The following is a 26,311-nucleotide window of genomic DNA, read 5'->3' on the forward strand; positions in this document are numbered from 1 at the left end:
TGGTGCATGGTGGGTACTGAATAAAGATTCGTTAAATGAATGAAGCCTCACTGTCACCCTCGGTTCACTATAGGCTCACTGCATCCAAATCTTCTCACATATACCAGCTTTAGGAAGTATTTTATTTCCTGTGGCGCTACTGCCCACAGAACAAAGTCTAATCTTCTCAGTCAGGTAGGTGTCCACACCTGCCACAAATTAGGTGCTCTCCCCTCAAACGTCCACACCTGCCATGCTCATTGACACCACTCTTCCCCCCCCATTCCCATCTTTAAGCACACTGCTTTTCCTACTGGGAATGTCTTCATCCTCTCCACTTACTTAAATACCAAATTTCAAGACTGAGCTGACGCTGGCTATCAGAGTAGGCCCTCCCAATCCCAGCTTTACTGTACATGCTATGTAGAGTATGTCTGAATTAGACTATCTACTCCTACTCTTTTAAAAATCCTCCCTGCTAAGTTCTCAGGCAGTAAGATCAGGGAAGGGGGAGGGGTGTCTACTGTGGGGAGTGGGTATCAGTTCTACCCTCAGGGAATACAGGGAATAAGTTTTCTCATTTTCTATGTGACAGCCCTTGAGAAAATTGGAGATAGAGACCACATTCACCCAAGTCTGTTCTTCTGTGGGCGACACAGCCCCAGCCCCTCCGTTCCCTCTTAAAATGGAGTGTCCAGAACTTCCAGGAGGGCTCTAAGTGGTTCAAAAGGGTGAGGGGGACTATCAACTCCTCCCTTCTCGAGTCTCTAAATGAATCCAACCATTTTAACTTTTTGGAAGCCCTTCCAAACTGCTGACTCATTCCTGAGTTTGCAATCAATTAAATATCCCAAATCAACTCAAGTACAGCTTACATTATCAAAGTTCATATTGGTCCCTGAAAGAACAAAACGTTCTTTCCCGACTTGGTAAAACCCTTTTGAATCTTGATTCTGCTGCTCAGAATCTCAAAGAGATCTCACTTCTTTTGTCATCATTTTTTGATATAAAAAAAAAGTCGTACAGAATCAAGAAAAAAGCCCTGTGGTAAGTCACTGGAGACTTATGGAACAAAACAGCATCTCAATATGAAAATTCTTACCCGATAGCAAAAACACTTTTAAGGCCTCTCCTCCCATCTCTGACCAGGGCTGCTCTTGCCTTCAGACTGCAAGCCCTGTGCCTAGATATCACCCACCAGACACTGCAATCTCAGAAGAGCGTGGGTTCCAAAGCACTCTGACCAATCCCTGCTGTTTCTGACCCCCCTCTTCCCTAGAGACCCTCCTGCATCCCTTCCCCAAGGGCACCTCCTCTGTGTATGTTTAGGAGTGTGAAGTCTTCTGATAGACTGTGATCTCCCTAACAGCAGAGATAACACCATTTATGATTTTTTTTAACCCTTTTCCTTTGAGAAGCCAACAGACCAACCTAAGGCTACAGACAGCCAATTCCCCTTTATCGACCTTTCCCCTTGCTTTATCTCCCCTTTCCTTCCAAACCTTCTGAGATCTGGCTTCTACGCTGGCCACTCCCAAATGCTGCTCTTGGGATTCTTCAGCCTTAATCCTAGTGATTTCTTTTCAGAGCTCATTTGTTGAACTAACTCTTTTTGAAACGTTCTCCTCCTTTGGCTCCTGTGACTTCACCCTCTCCTGGTTTTCCCTCTATTTTCTTGGCTAATTTTTCTCAGCCTCCTTTGAGGGTTGCTCTGCTCAACCTTAAATCACTGTATCCCCAGGGCTCCGTCCATCATTCCCTTTATAACTCTACACATTCTCCCTGGATGTTCTCATCCACTCATAGCTTCAACCACTATTTTTATTCCAATGACTCTCTGATCACAGGGGTCTCCTGACCTCCAGGGAGACATCCTTTCTAATCTACCTTCCACCCAAACAATCAGAAATCTTTCTAAAATGCAAATCAAAACATGCCACTATGCTGTAACAAACCAAAAAATGCCACTTCCCTGATTAAAATCCTTTAATGGTTCCATCCACATTCCACTATGGCTATATTAAATTATCTGCAGTTTCTGGAAAGCATCAAGATATTCTGTGCCTTTGTGATTTTGTATAGACTACTGTATGAGCCTAGAATGTTCTTTTTATGAGTCTCCACAAAGCCTATTCCTAATCATTTTTCTAGACTGTGCTTAAATGTAAACCGTATTAGCACTCCTCTGACACTTTGGTCTGTTTAGCTATCCCTCTCATAGACTAGTACCACACACCGCCATCTCTACATTTTAATTTTGTACCACACACTGCCATCTCTACATTTTAATTTTGTTTCCTTTTCTGTTTCCACCCTTCATCAGAATTCCTTAAGGACAGAGATTGTTCCTCTCATCTATCACCAGCACCCACTTAACACAGAGCTTTTAAAAAATAATTACTTAAGTGTAATAAAGTAAATAGGGAGAGAGCTGGCCTGGGAGGCTTAAAGGTTAAGTGTCAGGTCTCAGGTTCTTTGAAGAGTGGCTACAATCACTGATCAAAGAATGAACTTACTGATACCCAGGGTGGTTTGCCCGTTGGACATTTCCCTTAAACACTGCAAATTCCTTAATGTCCAAAATGGAACTCATGCCTTATTCCTTTTCCAGTAAATCTACTTCTGTGTTTACAGTCCCTAACCATGTATCAACATATTTCCAGTCATCCGGGCTTAGAATCACAATCTTTTGAGTACTTCCTTTCCCGATACATCAATCTTAAGTTGTGCTAATTTTATCTCCTTGGTGTATTTTTTATTCTCCATCCTCCTTCCCCCTATTACAACCATAGGACATGCTCTGGACTGGAAAGATGATTGATCTAGGCTGAGGAACCTCTAATGGTATGCGTGGGGTGGTGGGCAGGGCCCTACTACTGAGGAGGCCATGCACACACCCTGGTATACTCCAGCCTTTAGGTTCCTTACCGTCAGCTCTAGCTCTTGCATCCCTCTGGGTATGGCTGCTGGCTGGGCTCCCTGGGAGAGCAGGCCCTGGATCCATCAGCTGGGCCAGGGGGCCTTGCCCAGCAGCTCTGAGGCCAGCAGGTGGCATCTCACTGGACTGGAGGCCCTGACAGACCTGGGTGGACCAGGGCTCTGGGCCAACTAGGTCCAGGCCTGGCCCCAAGGGCATGGGTGGTAGGCTATGGCTACAGTAAGTGCCCTCATCTAGTGGGCCCACCCTATCTCGCTGGGCTTCCTGAATGGGTGAGAACTCCTGGGAGGAGTCCCCAGCGCTCACTCGCAGTGGGGGGGAGCCAGAGCCTGCAGCTTTCTTCCGGCCCTTGGCGAGTTCAGCAAAGGAGGTGACACGCCGAGGTGGGGAACTAGGCTCAGTCAGGGCTGCAGGGCCCTCACTTAGGCGTACTGGACAACTCAACATGCGTTCCAGTGAGCCCAGGCGGATAGGAGGGCTGCGCTCTAGGCCGCGGTCGTAGCTTCGAGAGCGCTGACGTCCAGTGCTAAGGTTGGGGGGTGAAGTATTAGTGTACACCTGCCCCTCGATCACAGTGGGGCCCACGGGCGCAGGTGCTTCCACTTCGGAGCCCACTGCTTCTTGTTCCTCTGGCTGGACTTCTGGCTTCTGGAACAGGTAATACTCAGAGGGCTGGCTAGGGCCAGGGTCTGGGCCAGGGCCTGGCGCAGGACTTATCTTGGTGTGTTCCTCTGAGCAGCTGGTGATGGAAGAGCCAGCTGGGCTTGGGGATGATTGGGAGGACAGGTCACAGGTGACAAGTTTATAGTAATTCTGTGTGGCCACAACAAGACGGGCCTGGCTCTGGAAGCAGGCTGTGAGGTCAGCCACAGCTGGGCAGGGCTCACAGTGCGAGCGGTAGGAGTTGCAGTTGGCATCAAGCTCAGGAGACGAGGCATGAGGACAACCATAGCCACCTTCCCTCCCTCCACTGTCAGGGTGGTGGGACTCACAAGACATCTTAGACTCTGCTGGGGAGGGCTGCAGGTCCAGGTAGAAGGCGCTGGGGTCTGAGTGGCTGCAGAAGGAAGAGTCGCTGCAAGATTGCGGGGCAGAGTTGAGATTGGCGTGGGAGTTGCCGTGCATCTTGTTGTAGAGGGTGCTGAAGGTGACCAGCACTCCGTCTGAGCTGTTGCAGGAGGAGTCGCTCACACAGCCCATGGACTGGTCAGCCGCCTCGGACTGACTGGATGTGCTACTGCAGCGGCAGTGCTGGGGGCCTGAGACTGAGCATCTGGGGTTCCTTGGGGATTCATCTGAACTGAGCTTCCACTCCTGGTCAAAGGAAAAGCCAGAGGTATCACTGGCTCCACCCCCACTGCCACTCCCACCAGGGCCCCCGTACTCATCCAGCTCCATGGTCTCTGCTTCCGGCTCTGGCCGGCAGCTGTGGCTACTGCTGCACTGCTGGGCATCCAAGGTGGTCACTGGCTCCTGTTCCTGCCCCTCCACCACTCCAGCCCGACTATGTGTTGCCTCCCATGGCCTGCCCACTCTGGGGCCAGGTGGTGGCAGCTGGAAAGAGGAGGGATGGAAGGTGGGCTGGCCAGCCCCGTGCAGGTGGAAGGACTGCTGGGTGGCACTATCACCAATGCTGTCATCATACAGGTCACCAAGTCCTGGCTCAGCAATACCCTCTTGCAGCAAAAAGGGATTGTGTCGTTTAGGGGCCCCGGGGCCTCTTCCATCCCGACCTCTGTTCTTGGTGCTGTCTGCAGATCGCGCAGATCCCCCGGGAGCAGAATGCAGACTGTTGTATAGCAGGGAGTCGGCTTGTCCCAAGTCTTGATCAGGCTGGGTGATGCCCAGCTCAGGTGGGCAGAAGGGATTGGGTCTTGTGCTCCCGCTACCTGCACTTGCCCCTCCGCAGCATTGCCTGTCTGGGACTTGACAGTGTACCAGGGGGATGTGGTGGACGATGAGGGTCTCTCCAGTCAGCTTTGGGGGACTATCCATTCTGGAAAGTTCGAACAAGGGCATCAACAGCACCAGACACTGCCCCCGGAGCCCAGTGGGGCAGAACACATTTCATCAGGAGAGCTTGGTACCTGGAGAGAGAGGGAAAGAAAGGGAACCTAATGTCACCTTCCCGAAGTCAGGGACATGCCCTTACCCATATCATTTTCAGATGGAGAAGAGCCCAAGAGGAAAAAAGATTCAGAGTCAAGATGCAGCTGGATAATACAGCTCGTCAGGGCACATTTTCTGCATTGCACTGGTCCAGCTCTTGAGTTCCCCTTCATTTTAAGTTCGTCATGCATCCACTTGCAACAAAATGCCACATCTGAAGGTCTGGGGAATCTCAGGGACAGCATTTTCTCCTTCTCTTTCTTAGCAGTAAATAACGACTAGTCCTGAGTACAAAAAATGTATGAATAATGACATAACTAAGAAAAAACCGTCTAAGATGCCTGAAAGGGTACTAGGCACTGAGGAGATACAGAGATGTCTTAGACACAGCTACAGCACGTTTACAGATGAGGGGGGAAATCACAAATAACGTATCACGTATGCATAGCAATAAGCTATAATTTTGCAAGAAAAATAAATTTTAATGTATTATATCATTTGACGCCTATGTCATCTTGGACACCTTTTCTCTTCCTCTGAGCCCCAGAATACCTCTGTCCCTCTCTGACGGCTGTGGGCTAAAGATCCTCACTCTCTCCACTACTGTACTGGAGCTTCTTGAATAGAGAACGAGTTAGGCATCAGACTACTAGTATGGCTGATGCCAGCCTCTTCCTTCTCAAGGTGGGTAGAGGTCTGTTTTTATCTTTTTTGTATCATTCTAGCACAACATCAGATAAGGCTTGGCAAACATGAGGCATAATATATCCTTTTTTAAAAAAATTAATTAATTTATTTTTGGCTGCATTGGGTCTTCGCTGCTGCACACGAGCTTTCTCTAGTTGTGGAGAGCGGGGGCTACTCTTCCTTGCAGTGCGCGGGCTTCTCATTGCGGTGGCTTCTCTTGTTGAGGAGCAGGGGCTCTAGGCGCACAGGCTTCAGTAGTTGTGGCACGCAGGCTCAGTAGTTGTAGCTCGCGGGTTCTAGAGTGCAGGGTGAGTAGTTGCGGCACATGGGCTTAGTTGCTCCGCAGCATGTGGGATCTTCCCGGACCAGGGCTTGAACCCACATTCCCTGCATTGGCAGGCGGATTCTCAACCACTGCGCCACCAGGGAAGTCCCCAGGCAAAAAAATATTCTTAATATTTATCTAGCTCAGGGTACAGATCTGAAGTGCTCAGATTCTGCCCAGTTTTAGCCAAAACTTTAACTATGAGGGTCCCCTAAAAAGTCTTCTCTTCCCAGTTTTACTTCTGATAGGTTAAGGTCAAGTTCTCTACACAGAGCCCATTCTAAGCTTCTCTGGTCTCTTGGCTGGACCATGGCAGAATGGCCTCCTCAAGTTCTAGTCTGCTGTGCTACCAAGTTCAGGTCCCAAAAGACTTCACTTGCTCAGACTTCTCCTACCTAATTTCTCCTAATTCATTCATTTCTCTTCTTTTCCTTATCATTCCTGTCATTTTCCTTACCTACCATGAGTCTAAACCCCTCACTGCCTATAAGTTCTGCATCATTTAGTTGAACCCATATACCACCAATTTTTAAAAGTGTAACTCATTTAGATCACAGGATCAGAGCTCTTCACGTGGAGTACAGTAAAGGGCCAGGCAAGTCACACATGCTTAAGGACATGAACAGGCAACACACAAAAGAAAAAATTCAAGTGTCTAATAAATACATGTGCAAGGGACACTATTAAATATATTCTTTTGTGTTAAGTTAAATTACATTAAAATTAAAAAGCAAGTATTTACCTTCTTTCTTCCTCCTTTCCTTTCTGAGAGGAAGGCTCCTCTGTTGGACTTCCCAAGCCTTTGTGTGTTGATTGAGGTAAGGAGTAGATATGCAGAAAGGCAGAAATCAGAGAGGCTAAACTGAGCCACAAGGCTAAGAGTTACAGAAGAAAACACGGGAGTAAATGCATTATCTTAGATTAAGATTAAGATGGGATGCTTTCGTAGATAAGATACCAAAAACACAAGTGATAACAGAGAAAACCTTTGTGCCTCAAGGGAGACCATCAAGAAAGTGAAAAGACAACTCACAGAATGAGAGAAAATATTTGCAAATTGTGTATCTGATAAGAGTCTTCTGATTAGAATATACAAGGAACTCTTACAACTCAACAATAAAAAGTACATAACCCAATTAAAAACTGGGCAAAGAACTTGAATAGACATTTCTCCAAAGAAGACATACAAATGATTAATAAGCACATGAAAAGATATTCAACATCATTAGTCATTAGAGAAATAAAAACCACAATGAGATACCACTTCATTCCCACTAAGATAAAAGGCAATAACAAATGCTGGTGGATGGATGTGGAGAAAGTGCAACCCTCAAACAGTGCTGGAGCCATTGTAAAATGGTGCAGTCACTTTGGAAAAACAGTCTCGCAGTTCCTCAAAATGTTAAACATAGAGTTACCATATGACTTAGAAATTCGACTCCTAGGTATATACCCAAGAGAAATGAAGACATATGTTCACACAAAAGCTTGTATACAAATACAGCAGCATTATTCACAGTAGCCAGAAAAGTGGGAACAATTCAAATGTTCATCAACTGATGAACAGATAAACATAATATGGTATACATAATGGAATATTATTTAGCGATAAAAGGAATGAAGTACTGACACATGCTACATACAGCATGACGGAATCTCGAAAAGGTAAGTGAAAGAAGCCAGTCATAAAAGGCTTCTTTGTATGATGTTATATGATTCCATTTACATGAAATGTCCAGAATAGGCAAATACACAGAAACAAAAAGTAGAATAGTGGTTGCCAGGGACTGAGGGACTGGAAGATGGGGAGTGACTACTAATGGGGATGGAGGTTCTTTTCGGGGGTGATGAAAATGTTCTGAAATCAGACAGCGGTGATGGTTACACAAGTCTGTGAATAAAATAAAAACTCCAGAGTTTTATGGAATGTGAATTATGTCTCAGTTTTATAAAAGAGTGGATTTTATGGTATGTGAATTATACCTTAACAAAGCTGTTAAGATATAATTTTTAAGTAGGAAAAAAGATTAAGGTTTATGGGAAGAGGGAAGGGAACCAATGTTTAGCAGTGGAGGGGAGTGGGTATTTGCAGAGACAAGATGAGAAAAAGAAAAGAGAGGAGCAGCTGCCTTAAAGTATGGGATTTTGTAGAGAGGGATAAAGATAATTTTTAGGAAGTTTTGCTATGAGGTACGTGAGATAATTTCCCCTTCACTCCTTCCCATCTCTTCTCTTCCTTTGCCAAGAAAACTTTGAACTCAAATATATATGCCACAAGGATAACAGAAAGTTGGGAACACACTAAAATTCCAACAATAATCAGTTTTAAAATTACAGAACAGGGACTTCCCTGGTGGCACAGTGGTTAAGAATCCGCCTGCCAATGCAGGGGACATGGTTCGAGCCCTGGTCCGGGAAGATCCCACATGCCGCGGAGCAACTAAGCCCATGTGCCATAACTACTGAGCTTGTGCTCTAAAGCCCACAAGCCACAACCGCTGGGCCTGGGTGCCACAACTACTGAAGCCTGTGCACCTAGAGCCTGTGCTCTGCAACAAGAGAAGCCACTGCAATGAGAAGCCCTGAGAAGCCCACACACCGCAACGAAGAGTAGCCCCTGCTCACCACAACTAGAGAAAGCCCACGAGCAGCAATGAAGACCCAACGCAGCCAAAAAAAACCACCAAAAACGTACAGAACAGAGTATCATTAAAACAATGTTGGTTAATTTGATTATTATTGACTTGAGAAACTATTCACAAACTATTAAGTGAAAATAGCAGATTACAAACAGAATTTACAGTATGACACCATTGTTGTAAATAAATATCTCTCTATATCTGTCAGTCCATTTAGGCTGCTATAACAAAATACCTCAGACTGGGTGGCTTTATAAACAGCAGAAATGTATTTCTTACAGTTCTGGAGGCTGGGAAGTCCGAGATTAGGATGAAGGTTCCAGCATGGCTGAGTTCTGGTGAAAGCCCACTTTCTGGTTCATAGTTAGCACCTTCTACCTGTGTCTTCACATAGTGTAACGGACAAGGGATCTTTCTGTTTTATAAAAGCGCTAATCTCATTCAGGAGGGCTCTGCTCTCAAGACCTAATCACTTCCCAAAGGCCCTACCTCTTACTACCATTACCTTTGGGACTTAGAATTCAACACATGGATGGCAGGGAGGGGACACACAGACATTCAAACCATAGCAATATACATGGAAGAAAACTTGAAAGCATAAACAGTACCAAAATCCAAGGGTGCTCAGGTCCCTTATATAAAATGTCATAGTATTTGCATATAACCTACACACATCCTCCCGTTTACTTTAAATCATCTTCAGATTACTTGTAATACCTGATACAATGTAAATGCTATGTAAATAGTTGTCAGAGCATGGCAAATTCAAGTTTAGCTTTTTGGAACTTTCTGGAACTTTTTTTCCTGAATATTTTTAATCCTTGGTTGGTTGAATCTATGCATACACAACCCGCAGATATGGAGGGCTGACTTTACAACAAAATGTTAACAGTGATTATTGCTGTTGAGTGATTTTCGATTAATTTTATTCTTTTTGTTTCATCTAACTTTCTAATAAATATCTGTTATGTACATATATATATATATTTATTATTTATTTATTTATTTATTTTTGGCTGTGTTGGGTCTTTGTTGCTGTGTGCGGGCTTTCTCTAGTTGCGATGAGTGGGGGCTACTCTTCGTTGCGGTGCGTGGCTTCTCATTGCGGTGGCTTCTCTTGTTGCGGAGCACAGGCTCTAGGTGCATGGGCTCCAGTAGCTGTGGCTCATGGGCTCTAGAGCACAGACTCAGTAGTTGTAGCACACGGGCTTAGGTGCTCCACGGCATGTGGGATCTTCCCGGACCAGGGCTCAAACCCGTGTCCTCTGCATTGGCAGGCGGATTCCTAACCCCTGCGCCACCAGGGAAGCCCCTATGTACATAATTTAAACAGTTTTTTTTCTTTAAGTGCTACAGATACTGTGGGTTTGGGGCTTGGGAAGGGGGCTTCCCCTTACGTATAGTACTATGCTTCCCCAGGGTCCAGGCCACAATCTGAGGCCTGGACTAAATGGAACATAAAGAACTTTCTTGCACACATGGAAGTAATTTTAGGAGTACCTATGGGCTACAGCCATCACTTGATCTTCAATGAATACCCCTCCACCCCCTTTTATAGCACGATTTTCAAAAGGCATTCACAAGTAATACGCGCATAAGAGTTTCTGATTTTGACCCACAAAACCACTGACTGGGTCATATACACATTCAAATGGAGAAACGGAGCAACACATAGAGTCTGGAAAGCTGACTTTCTGAATCAGGGATAAAGCACAAATGAATGTGGAGGGTGATGGAGTACCTTTGGCTGGAGGGCGCTGAAGGTTTATTATGTTACGTTTACGTATCTGTCCCCAGACTAGAGTGCAGTTCCTTGAGGAACAGGGTAGGGACTGTATCTAGGGATAGAGTCAACCCTGTGTCCCTAGAACCCAGGCATTGTGCTTGGAACATGGTAGGCACAGTAGGTTAGTTATCGACTCCTGTTCTACCCATTTTAAAACCTGACTTGTCTTTTTATTGTTGAGTTGTAGGAGTTTTAAAATTTATTCTGGATACAAGCCCTTTGTCAGATGTATGTCTTGAGAATATTTTCTCAAGTGGCCTTTTCTCAAATGTGGCTTGCCCATTTGTTTTCTTAATGGTGTTTTTTAATTAATAGAAGTTTTTAATTTTATGAAGTCCCATTTATCTGTTTTTTTTTTCTTTATGGTTAAATCTTTCTGTATGCTAAGAAAGCTTTGCCTGTCCCAAGATCATAAAGAAATTTTCCTCTTTTATTCCCTAAATGCTGTATAGCTTTAGCTTTTATATTTAGGTTGTGTTGAATCCTATTTTAAGTGTAAAGCTCTTTCACTGGTTGATTCCATTTTACTTTATATTTTTGTATCTCAGAGAAAGTCTTATTCCTTCCTGATCTGCCAGTAGTTTCTCCACAGACAACTCCAGTTCAGCCAACTAAGGTAAAGTTCTACAGACACCTCATTAGACTTTGTACTCATGCCTTTTGCCCCGACACATTCACATATTTTACAAAGCACTTCTTTATGTATGTCATCTCATTGATCCTCACAACAATGCACCAGAATAGGCAGAGCCACCTCTTTGTTTAAAAAAATAAGGAAATCAACACCTAGAAAAAACAAATGACTTGCCCAAGATCTCTCAATGGATAAATGACAGAATTAAGTCAAGAGTCAGGAATCCTAATGTTTGACCTTTTTTCTTGATCAGTTAGTAATGTAATGAGAGTATACGGTACACGTGACTTGATTTCAAACACCACAGAACACATTTACTGAGAGCATATCTATTAGACTTCTCCCCCGGGAGAGGCATGTTCTATAACAAGACAAGTTTAATATTGTGGCCCATGAGCGCTAATAAAGGTGAAGAGTAAACAGTGAGATGGAAGAGCTCATTCCAGATGCTTTTTGTACCCTGATTAAATGGAGAGACATGGGAGATGACGATGGGGAAGGAATAGAGAACCCAGAATAGGAAGAAAGTGGAAGAAAGTGCTCAGCTCTGCCTACCAGGTGGACAAAGAAGTGGTGGGCTTAGTCAGCATAAAGTTACGAGGTCTAGATCTCTAGAATCAGGGAAAGCTCTCCACGAGAGCCCTCTTCCTGGCCCTCATCACAAATGGGTGTCTCCTGGCCTATTATAATAATACTATTTGGGCTTCCCTGGTGGCGCAGTGGTTGAGAGTCCGCCTGCCGATGCGGGGGACGCGGGTTCGTGCCCCGGTCCGGGAGGATCCCACATGCCGCGGAGCGGCTGGGCCCGTGGGCCATGGCCGCTGGGCCTGCGCGTCCGGAGCCTGTGCTCTGCAACGGGAGAGGCCACAACAGTGAGAGGCCCGCGTACCGCAAAAAAAAAAAAAAAAAAAAAAAAAAAAATAATACTATTTATTAGTGATCATTTACTGAGAACTTACATGTAAGGTGTTTTACATATATCATCTCTAATTTCACTATAATCACTTAAAGTAGACATAATCATCCCCATTTTACAGATGAGAAAACTGAAGCTTAGCAAGTGTGAGAAGTTAGCCCATAATTATACAGCTGAGATGGACGCAAACCCAGGTCTGCCCAATTCTTAATTCTTTCCACTACAACTGCCTCTCAGAGAAAAGATCAGGGCCACACCCTCTTCCTAAAGCCCCTACATTTACTCTGCTACCAAAGCAGATGCTTCCTACCTTTCCTGGATAGGCTCACACTCTAGTTTCCATTTACACAGTTTATACTTACCCACTTTACTATTCTCTGAACCCACAGTCCCTTTCATATTACTGCCCCATGCTCTAATAAACACTCTTCAATCCCACCTCCTGCCCCACTTCCCAGCTCACATCTCCCTGCCCCATTCACAGTCCTCAACGCCCCTTTCCCCTGCTCTGCAGGTCACATTCCTAGGTGCTTCCTGGGAACTAACACCTCCCACAACTTCCCAATGTATTATCCGACCACATTTTGCACAACATGGAACTACTGACTCCTATTAGCATATGTTTTTGAATCCTCCACCAAGGTGATCAATGGAGATGGGAATTTAAAGAACTCTTCCTATCTGCTCAGCAACAGGGTAACTCTGGGCAGGAAGATGTTCTAAACTTCAGAAGAAAGGTTTCCCTTGTCTTTGGTCTTCAGCATCTTTCTGCCAGTCATAGAATCCCTTCCCTCTTTTTTTAGCCTCCTGAAGGAGGATGGGGAAGATGGTGATACTTGGCTGTTACTCTCTAGCAATCTGACCTTGACCTGAGGTCTGATGGGGAGCCTCAGTAGCACTGATAACCCTTTTCCTGTCTGGGTTCTCTCTTGGACAGGATTGGAGGGAAGAGAGCAGGAGGGTGGATTTGGGAGTATCAACTTATGCTCAGGTCTCTTCCTGTTAGGAATCTAAGCCTGTATAAGAAGACCAATTATAATAGGTCAGGTGCCCTAGGCACTACTTATCCCCACCAACCAATAATGTGGAGCCTCTTGGTCAACATTCTTTCTTATTCCATCCTTATCTGTAGCCTCTTGGCTCCCACAGCTCCAGAAGATATGGTATGTGTGTCTAGTGCATGTACATATGTGCATGGAGGTAAAGGATGGACTCAATGCTTCCCAGTACCTCCTGTGTGGATCCCTGCATGTCTCCATCATAAACTTACAGTAGCTGTAGGGGTATCTCCTCCCTATTAAGCCTTTGTTTCTAGATCCGACCCCCTCTACGCTGACCCGCACTATAACAGCCTCATTAGAGATGCTCAGAAAGGAGGAAGGGGGTTTTCTGCTTCTTGACAAAATAGCATTAGCCCAAGCCTGTTTTTCCCCATCTCTGCACCACAGCCCAAATGTATGCATGGATGAGCTTGTCTAATGTTTGTGCTCATGCTCGGTCTCTCTCTCTCTCTCTCTCCTCTCCCTCTTTCGGGAAGACAAAGCCAACCCTCAAAACCAGGGCCCAAATGTGCTGATCAGTTATTCTAGCATCTCTGCCCTGCCCCTCCCCCCAGCTCCGCTGAGCCATACCTCTGTAAGGAGCCTTAGCTGTATCTGGAGGCTTCTGTTCCTTTTGCACTCCGACCAAGCTCTATCTTGACAGTTCAAGCTGAGGCACTGTTCCACAGGACCACACAGGGGGAACTGGGCTGATTTCCTGAGATCTGATTTCTGCTAATACAATGGCATCGTTGCTAATGCAGGGAGGCTGCGCAATCCCAGCCCCAGTATCCTTGCCGCTGCTGCTGCCTCTGGTGCTGCGGTGACGTTGCTGCTAAGGGAAGGGGGAAGGGAAAGGAATAGGCATGCCCACAGTACAGCCGCTCAGCCTTCCTCCCTGCCAGTCCCTGTGGGCCCTTTAGCCTGGGGAAGGGGGAAGGTAGAGAAAGGAGTCAGCCACAGAGGGCAGTCAGTGCTGGAAGATGAGAACTCTCAAAGCGGCAAAGAAAAATAGCGAGAGAGCTGGGCCTCGCTCCTCTCTCATCCCTAGGAGTCTCAGGGAAAAGGTCTGGGAGGAGGCTTAGAGCTTCCTTCCTTCCTTAGGCCCCTCCTTTTAGATCTCAGCCAGAAACCTCTCCCTCCTCTTTTCACCCACTCTGAATGACTCCTTGTTTTCCAGCTTTTTCCCTTCACTAGGATTCTAGACTAGCCTCAGGGTGGAGCAGCCAGCCTGGGAGGGGGTTCCTGAAGCCCTGCAGGGAGGCTGTGGGGACCAGTCATCATTCCACCAGCAGTAACACCAAGTTCCTAGACTTGGCAATAGGCTTTCTAGGGAGTGCCTCTTCAGAGAAACGGGGTCTGTCTCAGAAATAAAGAGAGACTGGGCCATAGAGGCTTCTATATACAGGGTGGTAGTGAGCCTTAGGATCAAATTGGCTACAGGCCCCCTTCCTACCACAGGGTCCACTTCAGTTCCCTGGATCTTCAGCGGGTCTGCTGGTGGGGCTGTAGCAGAAGCAGAACCTTCCGCCCTCTCACCTACATCAGTTTTTGGTCAGTACTGAGTGGGGTCCAGCTGGGCCTGTGGGAAGGCAGAGTCCCTTTAGCCAGGCCAGGGGGCAGAAAGCCTACTTTCCTAGGGAAAGGAAGGCTAAGGAAAAGGAGTGGTCTTCCCCAGCCCAGAGAAAATTCTCAGTTCTGTCTGAAGAACTACAGAGCCCTCCACCCCTTCCCCTGCTCCACCCCCGTCAGGTTCTGGGCCAGTTCTGTGGGAATCAGTAGACAGTGGAGAAGCCAGAGGCAGAGCCAGCTGTACAGTATGTAGCAGCACGTCTCTGTCCAGTTCATGCCACTGCCGCCTGCTGCCATCCTTGAACACAGAGATGGTGGTGTCAAGATGGTCTTGGCCCTCAAGCACTAGCCCTGAATAGAGCTCCTTCCAGTACTGACTACCATCTGGACGCTACAGGCAAGCCCTTGGATTTCAGGTCCCTAAAAAGAAGGCTTAGGTCTACTGGCCAGGACCACATCAGCTACCACTCAGGATCCAGAAGATACGTCGTTTCTTTCCCCTTATTGTTGCTTCTATTCCCTATGAGACTCAAATGCTCAGTGACAGCATCCTAAGATGAACTGAGTTGTAGAAGAACAAAAGTTGCTGAAGACCCAAAAACCTATCTCCAACCTTGAAATAAATGTTTGAGGGGCCATGCCTTCTTGATTCTACAAAGCAGGAAACAATGAGGAAGGGAAGGAGAGAGGAAGGCAGCTGTTCATAAAACTAGCCATGAACGATCCCCTCAAGGACAGTGAAAGGTGTCACTGTACTTCCCTCTCCCCTAGCTGGGCTGTAGGCTGGGGCAAAGTCAATCTCCATGACCAGTGCTTAGAATTCCAGTAAGAGCTCTGGGCCCAGGGTCTTTGTCCCTGAAATTTCTGTGAGACTAAGCCATGCATTGTACTAGAGAGCTACTACTTAGGAAGTGTTTCCAGCTGCCTACAGAAGGTGGCAGCTATCATACTTTCAGTGCTTAACTTACTTCACTATATCACAGACCACATCATCACCTACTGTCCACCAACTGTGGCCAAAGATCTATAGGGCTTTGATGAGAAGATCAAATTTTTTTCTGGCTAGAAACAAAATATAAAAACCATCACAGTATAAACCACAATTGCCTCCTAACTAGTCTTCTCACCTGCAGTTTACCTTCTATCTAGTACTGCCAGATTCATCTTCCTGAAGCCCCATCTTTATTCAACATGTCACTCCTGCCCCTTTTAATGGTTTCCCATTACCCAGAGAATCAAGTTCAAACCCATTTTGGCTTTCAAGGTCCTCCATCTTGGCTGTCTACTCCCTCTCTACCCAACCTTACTTCCCATCCCCGGTCATGTAGTCCTTCAAACCTGTTTCATAAGCTCTTTCCACTCTTTGTTCAGATTCTCCTGCCTGTTACACTTGGCTAAACCTATGAGGAATTATCTAAAACCTGCAAGGCCCAGATCAACTCCTCCATCAAGTCTTCACTGATCACCTTGGAGCCAGAAATGATCTCTGTCTTCTGAACTGTGGCTGGAGGTTGTTGATTTTACAGACAAGAAAAAAATCCCACAAAAGCCAGGGGATCAATACGGGATTGCCAATATCTTATATCGCCAAGTAAGATCATTAAACAACAACAACAAAAAACACCCTACATCAACTATCACCATCATTTCATTAAAAAAGCACACTGTCATTATTTTTCTTATTTCATTGTATACTGACGGAAGCTTCATCAGAAACTAACATCAGTTCATGAGAGGTGTTTTTCTAAAATTTATTTTATTTATTTATTTTTGGCTGTGTTGGGTCTTCGTTTCTGTGCGAGGGCTTTCTCTAGTTGCGGTGAGCAGGGGCCACTCTTCATCACGATGCGCGGGCCTCTCACTGTCGCGGCCTCTCTTGTTGCAGAGCACAAGCTCCAGACATGCAGGCTCAGTAGTTGTGGCTCACGGGCCTAGTTGCTCCGCGGCATGTGGGATCTTCCCAGACCAGGGCTCGAACACGTGTCCCCTGCATTGGCAGGCAGATTCTCAACCACTGTGCCACCAGGGAAGCCCCATGAGAGGTTCTGATTAAGTATATCATTTGTCACTTGACATGGTTATGTTCTTTTTTGCATATCTGCCTTAATGGCTCTTCTAGACTGCAAAGTCCAAGTTATAGTCATCTCTGTATCCCCAGTACCCAGAGCTTAAGACAGTATCATTTTTATTTTGTGCTTCCTATAATACTAGCACAGTGTTTGGCTTATAGAAGGTGGTTAGTCGAAGTCTTGTTGAATAAGAGCAATAAAAAAGAGTGAGAGAGTAAATGAAAGTAAGTGGTGGGCAGATCTGACTCAAAAGGCTGACAGAGAAGCCCCCTGCTGTTCATGAGAAAAAAAAAAAAAAGGTCTGTTAAAAGAAAGCTTAGCAAAAAAAGGAATAATCCTTCATAACCTTGAGTTAGGTAATGCATTCTTAGACAAGATACCACAAATACAAGTGACAAAAGAAAAAAATAGGTAAGTTGGGGCTTCCCTGGTGGCACAGTGGTTAAGAATCCGCCTGCCAATGCAGGGGACATGGGTTCAATCCCAGGTCCAGGAAGATCCCACATGCCGTGGAGCAACTAAGCCCGTGTGCCACAACTACTGAGCCTGTGCTCTACAGCCCACGAGCCACAACTACTGAGCCCACGTGCCACAACTACTGAAGCCTACGCACCTAGAGCCTGTGCTCCACAGCAAGAGAAGCCACCACAATGAGAAGCCCGTGCACCGCAACAAAGAGTAGCCCCCGCTCGCTGCAACCAGAGAAAGCCCACACGCAGCAATGAAGACCCAACGCAGCCAAAAATAAAAACTAAAGTAAAAATAAAATAATAAAATAAATAAATTTATTAAAAAAATAGGTAAGTTGGATTTCATAAAACTTTTGTGCTTTAAAGAACACAATCAAGACAGTGAGAAGACAACCCACAGAATGGGAGAAAACATTTGCAAATCATATATCTGATAAGGAACTTCTATCCAGAACACATAAAGGACTTTTACAGCTCAGCAATAAAAAGACACATAACCCAATTTAAAAATGGGCAAAGGACCTGAATAGACATTTCTCTAAAGAAGACATACAAATGGTCAATAAGCACATGAAAAGATGCTCAACATCATTAGTTATTAGGGAAGTGCAAATCAAAACTTAAATGAGATACTACTCCCTACTAGAATGGCTAAATAAAAAAGAGAGACAATAACAAGTGTTGATGACAATGTGGAGAAATTAGAACCCTCATATATTGCTGGGAGGATTGTAAGATGGTTCAGGCACTTTAGAAAATAGTCTGGTAGTTCCTCAAAATGTAAAACACAGAGTTACCGTATGACCTAGAAATTCTACTCCTAGATATCTACCCCAAAGAAATGAAAACATATCTTACACAAAAGCTTGCATATGAATGTTCATAGCAGCATTATTTATAATAGCCAAAAAGTGGGAATAACTCAATATCCATTAACAGACGAATGGATAGATAAAATGTGGTATATTCATAAAACGGAATATTATTTGGTAATAAAAAGAAACACGCTACAATATGGATGAACCTTGAAAACATTATGCTAAGTGAAAGATGCTGAACACAAAAGGCCACATATTGTTTGACTGTATTTATATGAAATGCCCAGACTAGGCAAATCTATGGAGACAAAAAGTAGATTAGTGGGACTTCCCTGGTGGTGCAGTGGTTAAGAATCTGCCTGCCAATGCAGGGGACATGGGTTCGAACCCTGGTCCGGGAAGATCCCACATGCCGCAGAGCAACTAAGCCTGTGCGCCACAACTGCTGAGCCTGCGCTCTAGAACCCGCAAGCCACAACTACTGAGCCCATGTGACACAAGTACTGAAGCCCACGTGCCTAGAGCCTGTGCTCCGCAACAAGAGAAGCCACCGCAATGACAAGCCCGTGCACCACAACGAAGAGCAGCCCCTGCACGCCGCAACTAGAGAAAGCCCAGGCACAGCAATGAAGACCCAACGCAGCCAAAATAAATAAATAAATTAATTAATTAATTAAAAAAAAAAGTAGGTTAGTGGCTGCCAGGGACTTGGGGGAAGGGAAAATGGGGAGGGATTGTTACTGGGTTTGGGATTTCTCTTAGGGATGATGCAAATGTTCTAAAATTAGATTACGGTGATGGTTGCACAGCTCTGTTAATATACTAGTAACAATTGAATAGTATACTTAAAAAAAATTTTTATTGGATTATAGTTGCTTTACAATGTTGTATTAGTTTCTACTGTACAGCAAAGTGAATCAGCTATACATATACATATATCCCCTCTTTTTTGAATAGTATACTTTAAATGATGAAACAGATGTCAATTATATCTCAATAAAGCTGTTAAAAGAAAAAAAGAAGCTGCAGCAGTGAATGGTGTTGCTCAGCTCCACAGAGGCAGGAGTCTTTAAAGGCTCTGTGACTGGGTGGGCATGGGGTGGCAGAAACTCAGGTGTACTAGAAAGCAGAGGGTATCACTGCCATGTCAACGTAAGGACCTTAGACAATTCCCCCTTCCTTCTGTTTTTTTCAATACCAAAATTCTTAGAACAATGAACTATGTTAATTCTACTTTCTCCTTAACTATTTCTTAAACATCGGAAGTCTGACTTCTTTTAATTAATACGTGAACTGTCTGAAACAGTTCTAATTTTTAAGCCCATAATATTTAAACTGCCTGACACTTAGCCATCCCCTCCTACTGAAACCCTCTTTTGCCTTTGGCTTCCATAACAACAACCCTCCTAGTTCTACTTCTTAGATCATTCTTTCTTAGTTGTTTAATACAATACCTGACCTATATTTAAAGGTAGATTTACAGCAGGGCTCAGACCTGAAGTCTTTTTCAACCTGAGAAGTGTTTAGCCCTTCCCATTATACTGTTGATTTCCAAATCTTACATTCTTCCTGCGTTTCCAGAATCAAATCTCCAATACCGTATTAGGTACTTCTTATTATTACCTCAAATTCAACACGTTTAAAACCAAATTGAGGGACTTCCCTGGTAGTCCGGTGGTTGAGAATCTATCTTGCAATACAGAGGATGCCAGTTCGATCCCTGGTCGGGGAACTAAGATGCCACATGCCGCAGGGCAACTGAGCCCACGTGCCACAACTACTGAGCCCACACGCTCTGGAGCGCGGGTGCCACAACTGGAGAGCCCATGTGCTGCAACTACTGAGCTCGCGTGCTCTGGAGCCCGCACACCATGACTAGAGAGAAGCCTGTGCACCGCAGTGAGGAGCCCGTGCGCTGCAATGGAAGATCCCACATGCGGCAACTAAGACCCGTTGCAGCCAATAAATAAACAAACAAACAAATAAATATTAAGGAGACGGTCCTTAAAAATAAAAAATAAAGCCAAATTGATTTTTCTATTTCAAATCAGCTTTATTTGGACTACCAGTAACACAAAATTGAAAATACAAGAATCATCTGGAATCTCTCCTCACATTCAGACAATCACCAAGTCATGCTGAGTCTAACTTCCAATGTTTTAGGCATTGATCTAATAATTTGCTGTGCTCTTACCACATTCCAACTACTATGCTAAGCACTTACATTATCTCATTTAATCCATATAACCACTCTCTAAGCTAAGTATTAGTATCTGTGTTTCATGGATGAGAAATCTGAGGCTCAGAGCTATTAAATAACCTTCCTAAGGTAACTCAGTCAGTAATGTCTGATCTGGGATTCAGACACAGAACTGTCTGATTCCAAAGTCAGTGTTCTTAACTACTTGTTACATTGCCTTTCAAGTTCCCATCCCTACTCCTATCATCCTAGTTCAGACCTGCAGCAGCTCTCCTCTGAATTATTATATAGTCTTCTAACTAGCTTTCTTGCTTTCATTTTGGCTCTTTCCTCCCAGCTATCCTATATACTGACACAAGACTAATCTCCCCAAGTATACTGCCTTCAATACATCACCTTACTACTAAAAAGCCTTCAGTGGCTCCCAACTGCCTACAGGATCATCCAAATTCCTCAATGTGGTATTCAAAGTTCCTTCCTACTTATCCAACCATGTTCCATCACATGCCAAATTTATTCTGAATTTTGAGTTTTGGCTCACTCCACTGGGAAGATATCTGGAATGCTCTCTCTCCCTATTTCTCTTGCCTTTTTTTAAAAAAAAGGATCTAGCTCAAATTCTACCATTTCTGGAAGCTTTTCTTTATCATGAAAGTCTTTTTTTCTGAACTTTTTCAATACCAATTATCTGTACAACTCATTTGGTACCAAGTCCTGGCCATTTTATTTTGTTATTTATCTCTTGATGACAGCAGACTTTTGGAAGGTGGGACTGTGTCTTATATCTTGATAAGTAATTCTGAGCCCAGAGCCTTGGCACTTAGTAGGTCACCACCAATGTTTGGTAAAGCTACTGAATGGCAAGCCCAGTGGGCTAGCTGGACTCAAGTCTGCTTTCAGAAGGTTAGCTTAGTCTGAGAATAGCATATTTGATAAGAGGTGAGGAAGGAAGGAAGGAAGGTGAAAACCAAAAAGCTGAGCCTTAGTAAATAAATCTTCAAGGCCAAGATCTTAAACTCTTAACTCCTCATTTCTCTCTATTTCGTACTGAGAATGGAAAGTTGACTGAACAGCCATGTCTTCAGTCAGTACTTCCCCACCATTTATTCCCACAGTCATGATCCTAGAGCAAAGGTTGCAAAGTGACAGCCTGATGGTCACATCTTGTGTGTCGACAGATTTTATGTGGTTTGCACAGTAAAAATGCCACCATAAAATTTTTTTTTTTTTTAGATTTTCAGTTTGTGTTGCTTGAAAAATCAGAAGAACTGACCATACCAGTCCCTCATTCCTAGATGGTAACAATCAGCTAGAGATATGGCTGCCCTTATTTATAAGATGGGCATGTGCCCTTCAGTTTCACATGTTCCCACCATTCCCTTTGGTCTTTTGTACTAGTCAGCTTCATTGCTTCACTATACTCATTTGCTTTATTTGCCTGGATCCTACAAAGCATTTGAGTTTACAACCCCTCCCCAGCTATGCTTTTCCTTTATATCCTCAACCCCCGATTTACCTCACATTACCACAGTGATGTTCAATGCAGTATTATTTACAACAGCAAAAACCTGAAAACATTCTAAATATCTAATAGAAAAATGCCTAATTAAATGGTGGTCTAGCCATGCAATGGAATATAATGAAACCATAGGAATTACGTTTATAATGAATGTTTACTGGTATAGAAAAAGGCTTAAAAGCTAATAAAAAAAAGTAGGATATCAAATTGTACAGAGAGACTTCTGCTTCCTGCATTACAGTGAACAAGATATCAAGGGAGCCCCTTCTACTACAAAAAACGATATCCTGTATAACATATACTTTTTAAAGCATTTCAGGGCTTATAGTAAATAGGAAAAATCTCCAAGGCTACTTGCTCCACCCCCCAAATCATGAGCTGTGGAATAAGCAAGGGGTCAAACAACAGTTTCTTGAGGGCTAATTCCCAAAGCATTCCTATTACGGTCAGAATGACAAGCCCTGGACCACTAGCAAGGTGAGGGAGCCAAACCCAAGACCCCCATAGTAGGCTGAGACCCTTGAAGCAAGCTCAAGTGATCCAGGGTTGGTGGTTCCTCCCAACTTTTGGAGGAAACTATCTCCAACTTTAAGTTGACAGCATTCTCAAAATTAAAGAGTAAGTAAAAATTAGTTTGTATCAAAGATCACAAATATACATGGAAACAAGAAACCATGAACGAATAACAGAAAACAACAAATAATAGATTTAAACTGCAAGAATTTCAAATATTAAGAATGCCATGGGCTTCCCTGGTGGCGCAGTGGTTGAGAGTCCGCCTGTTGATACAGGGGACACGGGTTCGTGCCCCAGTCCGGGAAGATCCCACATGCTGCGGAGTGGCTGGGCCCGTGAGCCATGGCCGCTGAGCCTGCACGTCCGGAGCCTGTGCTCTGCAACAGGAGAGGCCACGGCAGTGAGAGGCCCGCGTACCGCAAAAAAAAAAAAAAAGAATGCCAGATACAGAACGTGAATCCGCTATGTGTGAAATGTTTTAAATAAAGGATAAAATCTCAAAGATACGCAATTAGCAAGAGACTTATTAGAGAGATCCAGGGTGGTGAAAATATATCTGAATATAACCATTGGCTACTGAGCATTCTTAGGCCTGGATTAGGCTATTCTATAGGGAATCACTAGGCGAAAAAAAGGATGTGGAGGCTAAGGGGAGATATTATACCTCATGCTACGGATCTGAACAGTGTCTACTCAAAACAGTGTGTCAAAGTGCTCTATAAATGTTTTATAGAAATGTAATGCATTGTTATTACTCTTTAAAAATGCCAGCATCCACTGAAGATTTTTACCTGAATTAGTTACTTACTGTGATGGTTGAAAAATGATGATTTTCTCTCTACTATTCCTCCTACATTTATTAGCTGGCATTCCAATATGAGAAAGATTTCCCTTTTCCTTCCTATTTATTTTTTTGGTATTGGTATAGATTCTCAGCTTTTTTTTTTTAAATTCAATGGGTCATAATCTATTGCTGGTATTATTGATTTTGTTGGTCATTATCTCAGATTTGGCACTACTTGGCATTTTTCTTTTTCATTGTGAAGATCTTCATTATTGTGTACAAATTTTTAAAAATTATTTATTTTGGAATAATTTTTGGAAAAGTTGCAAAGATAGTTAAGAGTGTTCCCGTATGTCCTTCAACCAGTACCCCTAATGTTACCATCTTACATAATCATGGTGCATTTGTTAAAACAAGGAAATCATCATTGAATATATTACTATTACCTAAACTTGCAGACTATATGGATTTTGCCAGTTTTCCCACTAATGTCCTTTTTCTATTATTTGGCTTTTTTAAAACTAAACATATATATCACTTTTATAAAACATAAATTGATTAAAAACAAAATAAAGCCACCCACCCCCCCCTTCAAAAGATATGTAGATGTATACTGGAGGCTACAGATAAACAGCCTGGACGGTGTTTTAAGGCAGCTTAGCGAAGAAAAAGATTTGTACTTTCCATAATCAAGACACTGAGTAGTTTTGGAAACTATCACGCAGGTAATTTTTAGCGAAAGCAAGTAATATTGAAAAGTAGATAAGGCTATGTTATCTTAGTATATTTCTGTCCCTAGTGTTTCCCAATAATCACTCTGCTTACCTTTTACCTCAGGACACACTTCTTTGGAAGTACTTTTGCTTGTGTTGACCTAGTCAGGTATCCTCTACACCAGCAATAACCTATGTTAAGTATTAAGTAACTCCTTTAGGCCATGTTTTGACCTCAGACTGCATGACTGATTGCAGTAGGAAAGGTCAGAAGTGCCCAAATCATAACAAATAAACTATGATTTACTATATACTCTCTTTTCTGGTGTAGAAGCATCCCAAGGCCATTAATTAATATCATCTCAGGAGTCAATCAATCAAACAAGCAATCAAGCCACAAGTATTCACTGCACACACTTCTACTGTGTATAAAGCACTGTGCTGGATGTTTAGGGGTAAGAAAGCTCAACTTGCGAGGCTCATAATTTTGTTAAAATCATTGCCAACATGTCTCTGGGGAGGGCTAGGGCAGCAAGAAAGATGTTTTAGGATGTAAGACAAGGGTTAGAGCAGCGGTTTCAAACTTTTTAGCCCCAACACATAAAACAGAGCTATTCTGGTTGAAGCAGGGAAGGCCTAAGGCCCCATACACTCCAACTCCCTCTCTCCACTGCAGGGCCCCCAAAGGCACTTCCAGGGGACCCTAGGGCTCAGAGGAAGAAATTCTGAAAACCTCTGGGGAAAGACAAAGGCAAGACTGAACATGGTTGGTTGGGGTCGAGGAAATGGGGAGTGAAACAAATTATTAACGGAGAGAAATCATCTTTCTTTTTTCATGGCTCTCAAATCAAATATGTTTGGAAAATGATGTCAATTAACTGCACTAACAGCAGACTTACTTACTTCTGAGTACAGAAAGTAACTTTCTATGTGAATTCAGAAAAATCAGTTTGAATAATTACCCTTCATGCCTGCTAAGGTTCTATGTCTTTATAGGCCATGAGATTTGATGGAGACTCTGAATTACCTATAAAACAAATACTTCTGAAACGTGTGAGAAGTGCTGAAAGAATTTGGAGATTTAAGAATTGGTGCTAATAATGATTCCGGTGGTGTCTGGGCTGAGTTGCAAGGAGAGAATAAACAGGCTGTTAGATGCCTGAGAGCACCTGGCTATGGCATCAGGAGTCTGATTCACAAATGGAATAGCAGCCAATGCCCAGGAGCGCATCTATCTTTCCTCCAGATTGTGTGTAGCTGCTCCTAGCTGAGGAGGCCACTGTTCCGAACTGGTATTATGTTATTTTGGACTCCAAGTGAGGCCAGCCAGCATGCTAGGAGTGTGTTAGAAGAGGCCTAGCCTGCTTCCTTATCAGGCCTCCCTAATGCAGAGTCTTCTTTCAAAGCACAGAGCTTGCTTTGCTTTTGGGTTCTCAAATACGTTACAGAGGGACTTCCCTGGTGGCATAGTGGTTAAGAATCCACCTGCCAATGCAGGGGACACGGGTTCGAGCACTGGTCTGGGAAGATCCCACATGCCGCGGAGCAACTAAGCCCGCACGCCACAACTACTGAGCCTGCGCTCTAGAGCCCGTGAGCCACAACTACTGAGCCCACGTGCCACAACTACTGAGCCCCATGAGCCTAGAACCCGTGCTCCACAACAAGAGAAGTCATGGCAATGAGAAGCCCGCGCACCGCAATGAAGAGTAGTCCCCACTCGCCGCAACTAGAGAAAGCCCGCGCACAGCAGCGAGGACCCAATGCGGCAAAAAATTAAAAACAAAAAAAAAATATGTTACAGAAAGGTTCAGCTAAAAGTCCACTCCCAAAAGTCAAACACACTCTAGAAGAGGTTTGGTTCTGAAGTAGAATGGGCTCTTTCCTAGGACCACCTGGTGTGGATTTATCGTCTTTTCCCCAAGTCTATCACCTCCCTTATGAACTGGAAATATGCAGGCACCTTTAATGTAACCAAAATCACAGACAGAACATCTAGGGGTAGAACCCCAAACAAGCTCCAAGCCTTTTACCTCTCAGGCTCAGCTGAGAGGAGACTGCAGCACTAGGAATTATACCCAGGAAAAGAATAAGCTAGAAGCCATTGACCTCACTGAGCTGTAAAGGGTTGCTTTCCTTTATTCCATAAAAATAAAATAATAATAAACTCAGCTTTGTTCCAGGTTCTCCTTCTGCTCAAAAGGGATTACACCTAGATAAATATTCTCTTCCACCAATCCAGCCAGCAAGTGTATGCCTTCCTCCATTAGATCAATCATTTGATTTCCTCCTTAATTCAACTCATAGCACCTGTTTGTGGAGGCAAAAGGCTAAATCAGATGACTTCTTAAGGTCCCTTTCAGCTCTAATTACAAACTAAGCCAAATTAAAACCTTGGGCCCAAGGGAAGGTTCCTATGAAGGGTGCTAATAAATGTCCTCCCTCTCACCCTCCTCCCTTTCAACATAAATACACAGATACACACACACACACACACACACACACACATCCCTATACTTCCAAGTGCCTTGCTTCTAACTGCTACAATTAGAAGTCTCTAAAGATTGAGAATTTGCTGTAAATCCTACCTCTTTTGA

General features: G+C 44.1%; 1 protein-coding gene across 4 annotated transcripts in view; it reads right to left on the bottom strand.

Moving 5' to 3' along the window:
• Positions 1-26,311, bottom strand: part of RUSC2 (RUN and SH3 domain containing 2) — a 59,761-nt gene that overhangs the window by 7,884 nt on the left and 25,566 nt on the right. Inside the window, exons 1-3 of one of the 4 annotated variants that reach the window (XM_032634508.1) lie at positions 13,645-14,120; positions 6,781-6,913; positions 2,908-5,004 (exon numbers count right to left, since the gene is read on the bottom strand). The exons of 1 other annotated variant lie outside the window; for it this stretch is intronic. In XM_032634508.1, the coding sequence (XP_032490399.1) occupies positions 2,908-4,936 (2,029 nt within the window). In that variant the 5' untranslated portion in view covers positions 4,937-5,004; positions 6,781-6,913; positions 13,645-14,120. Of the gene's footprint in view, positions 1-2,907; positions 5,005-6,780; positions 6,914-13,644; positions 14,121-26,311 lie in introns of those variants that run through there. 2 more of the 4 variants (XM_032634509.1, XM_032634507.1) reach the window with 2 other exon arrangements.

This window comes from Phocoena sinus, chromosome 6, assembly GCF_008692025.1.
Source record: "Phocoena sinus isolate mPhoSin1 chromosome 6, mPhoSin1.pri, whole genome shotgun sequence".
Classification (NCBI taxonomy): Eukaryota; Metazoa; Chordata; class Mammalia; order Artiodactyla; family Phocoenidae; genus Phocoena; species Phocoena sinus.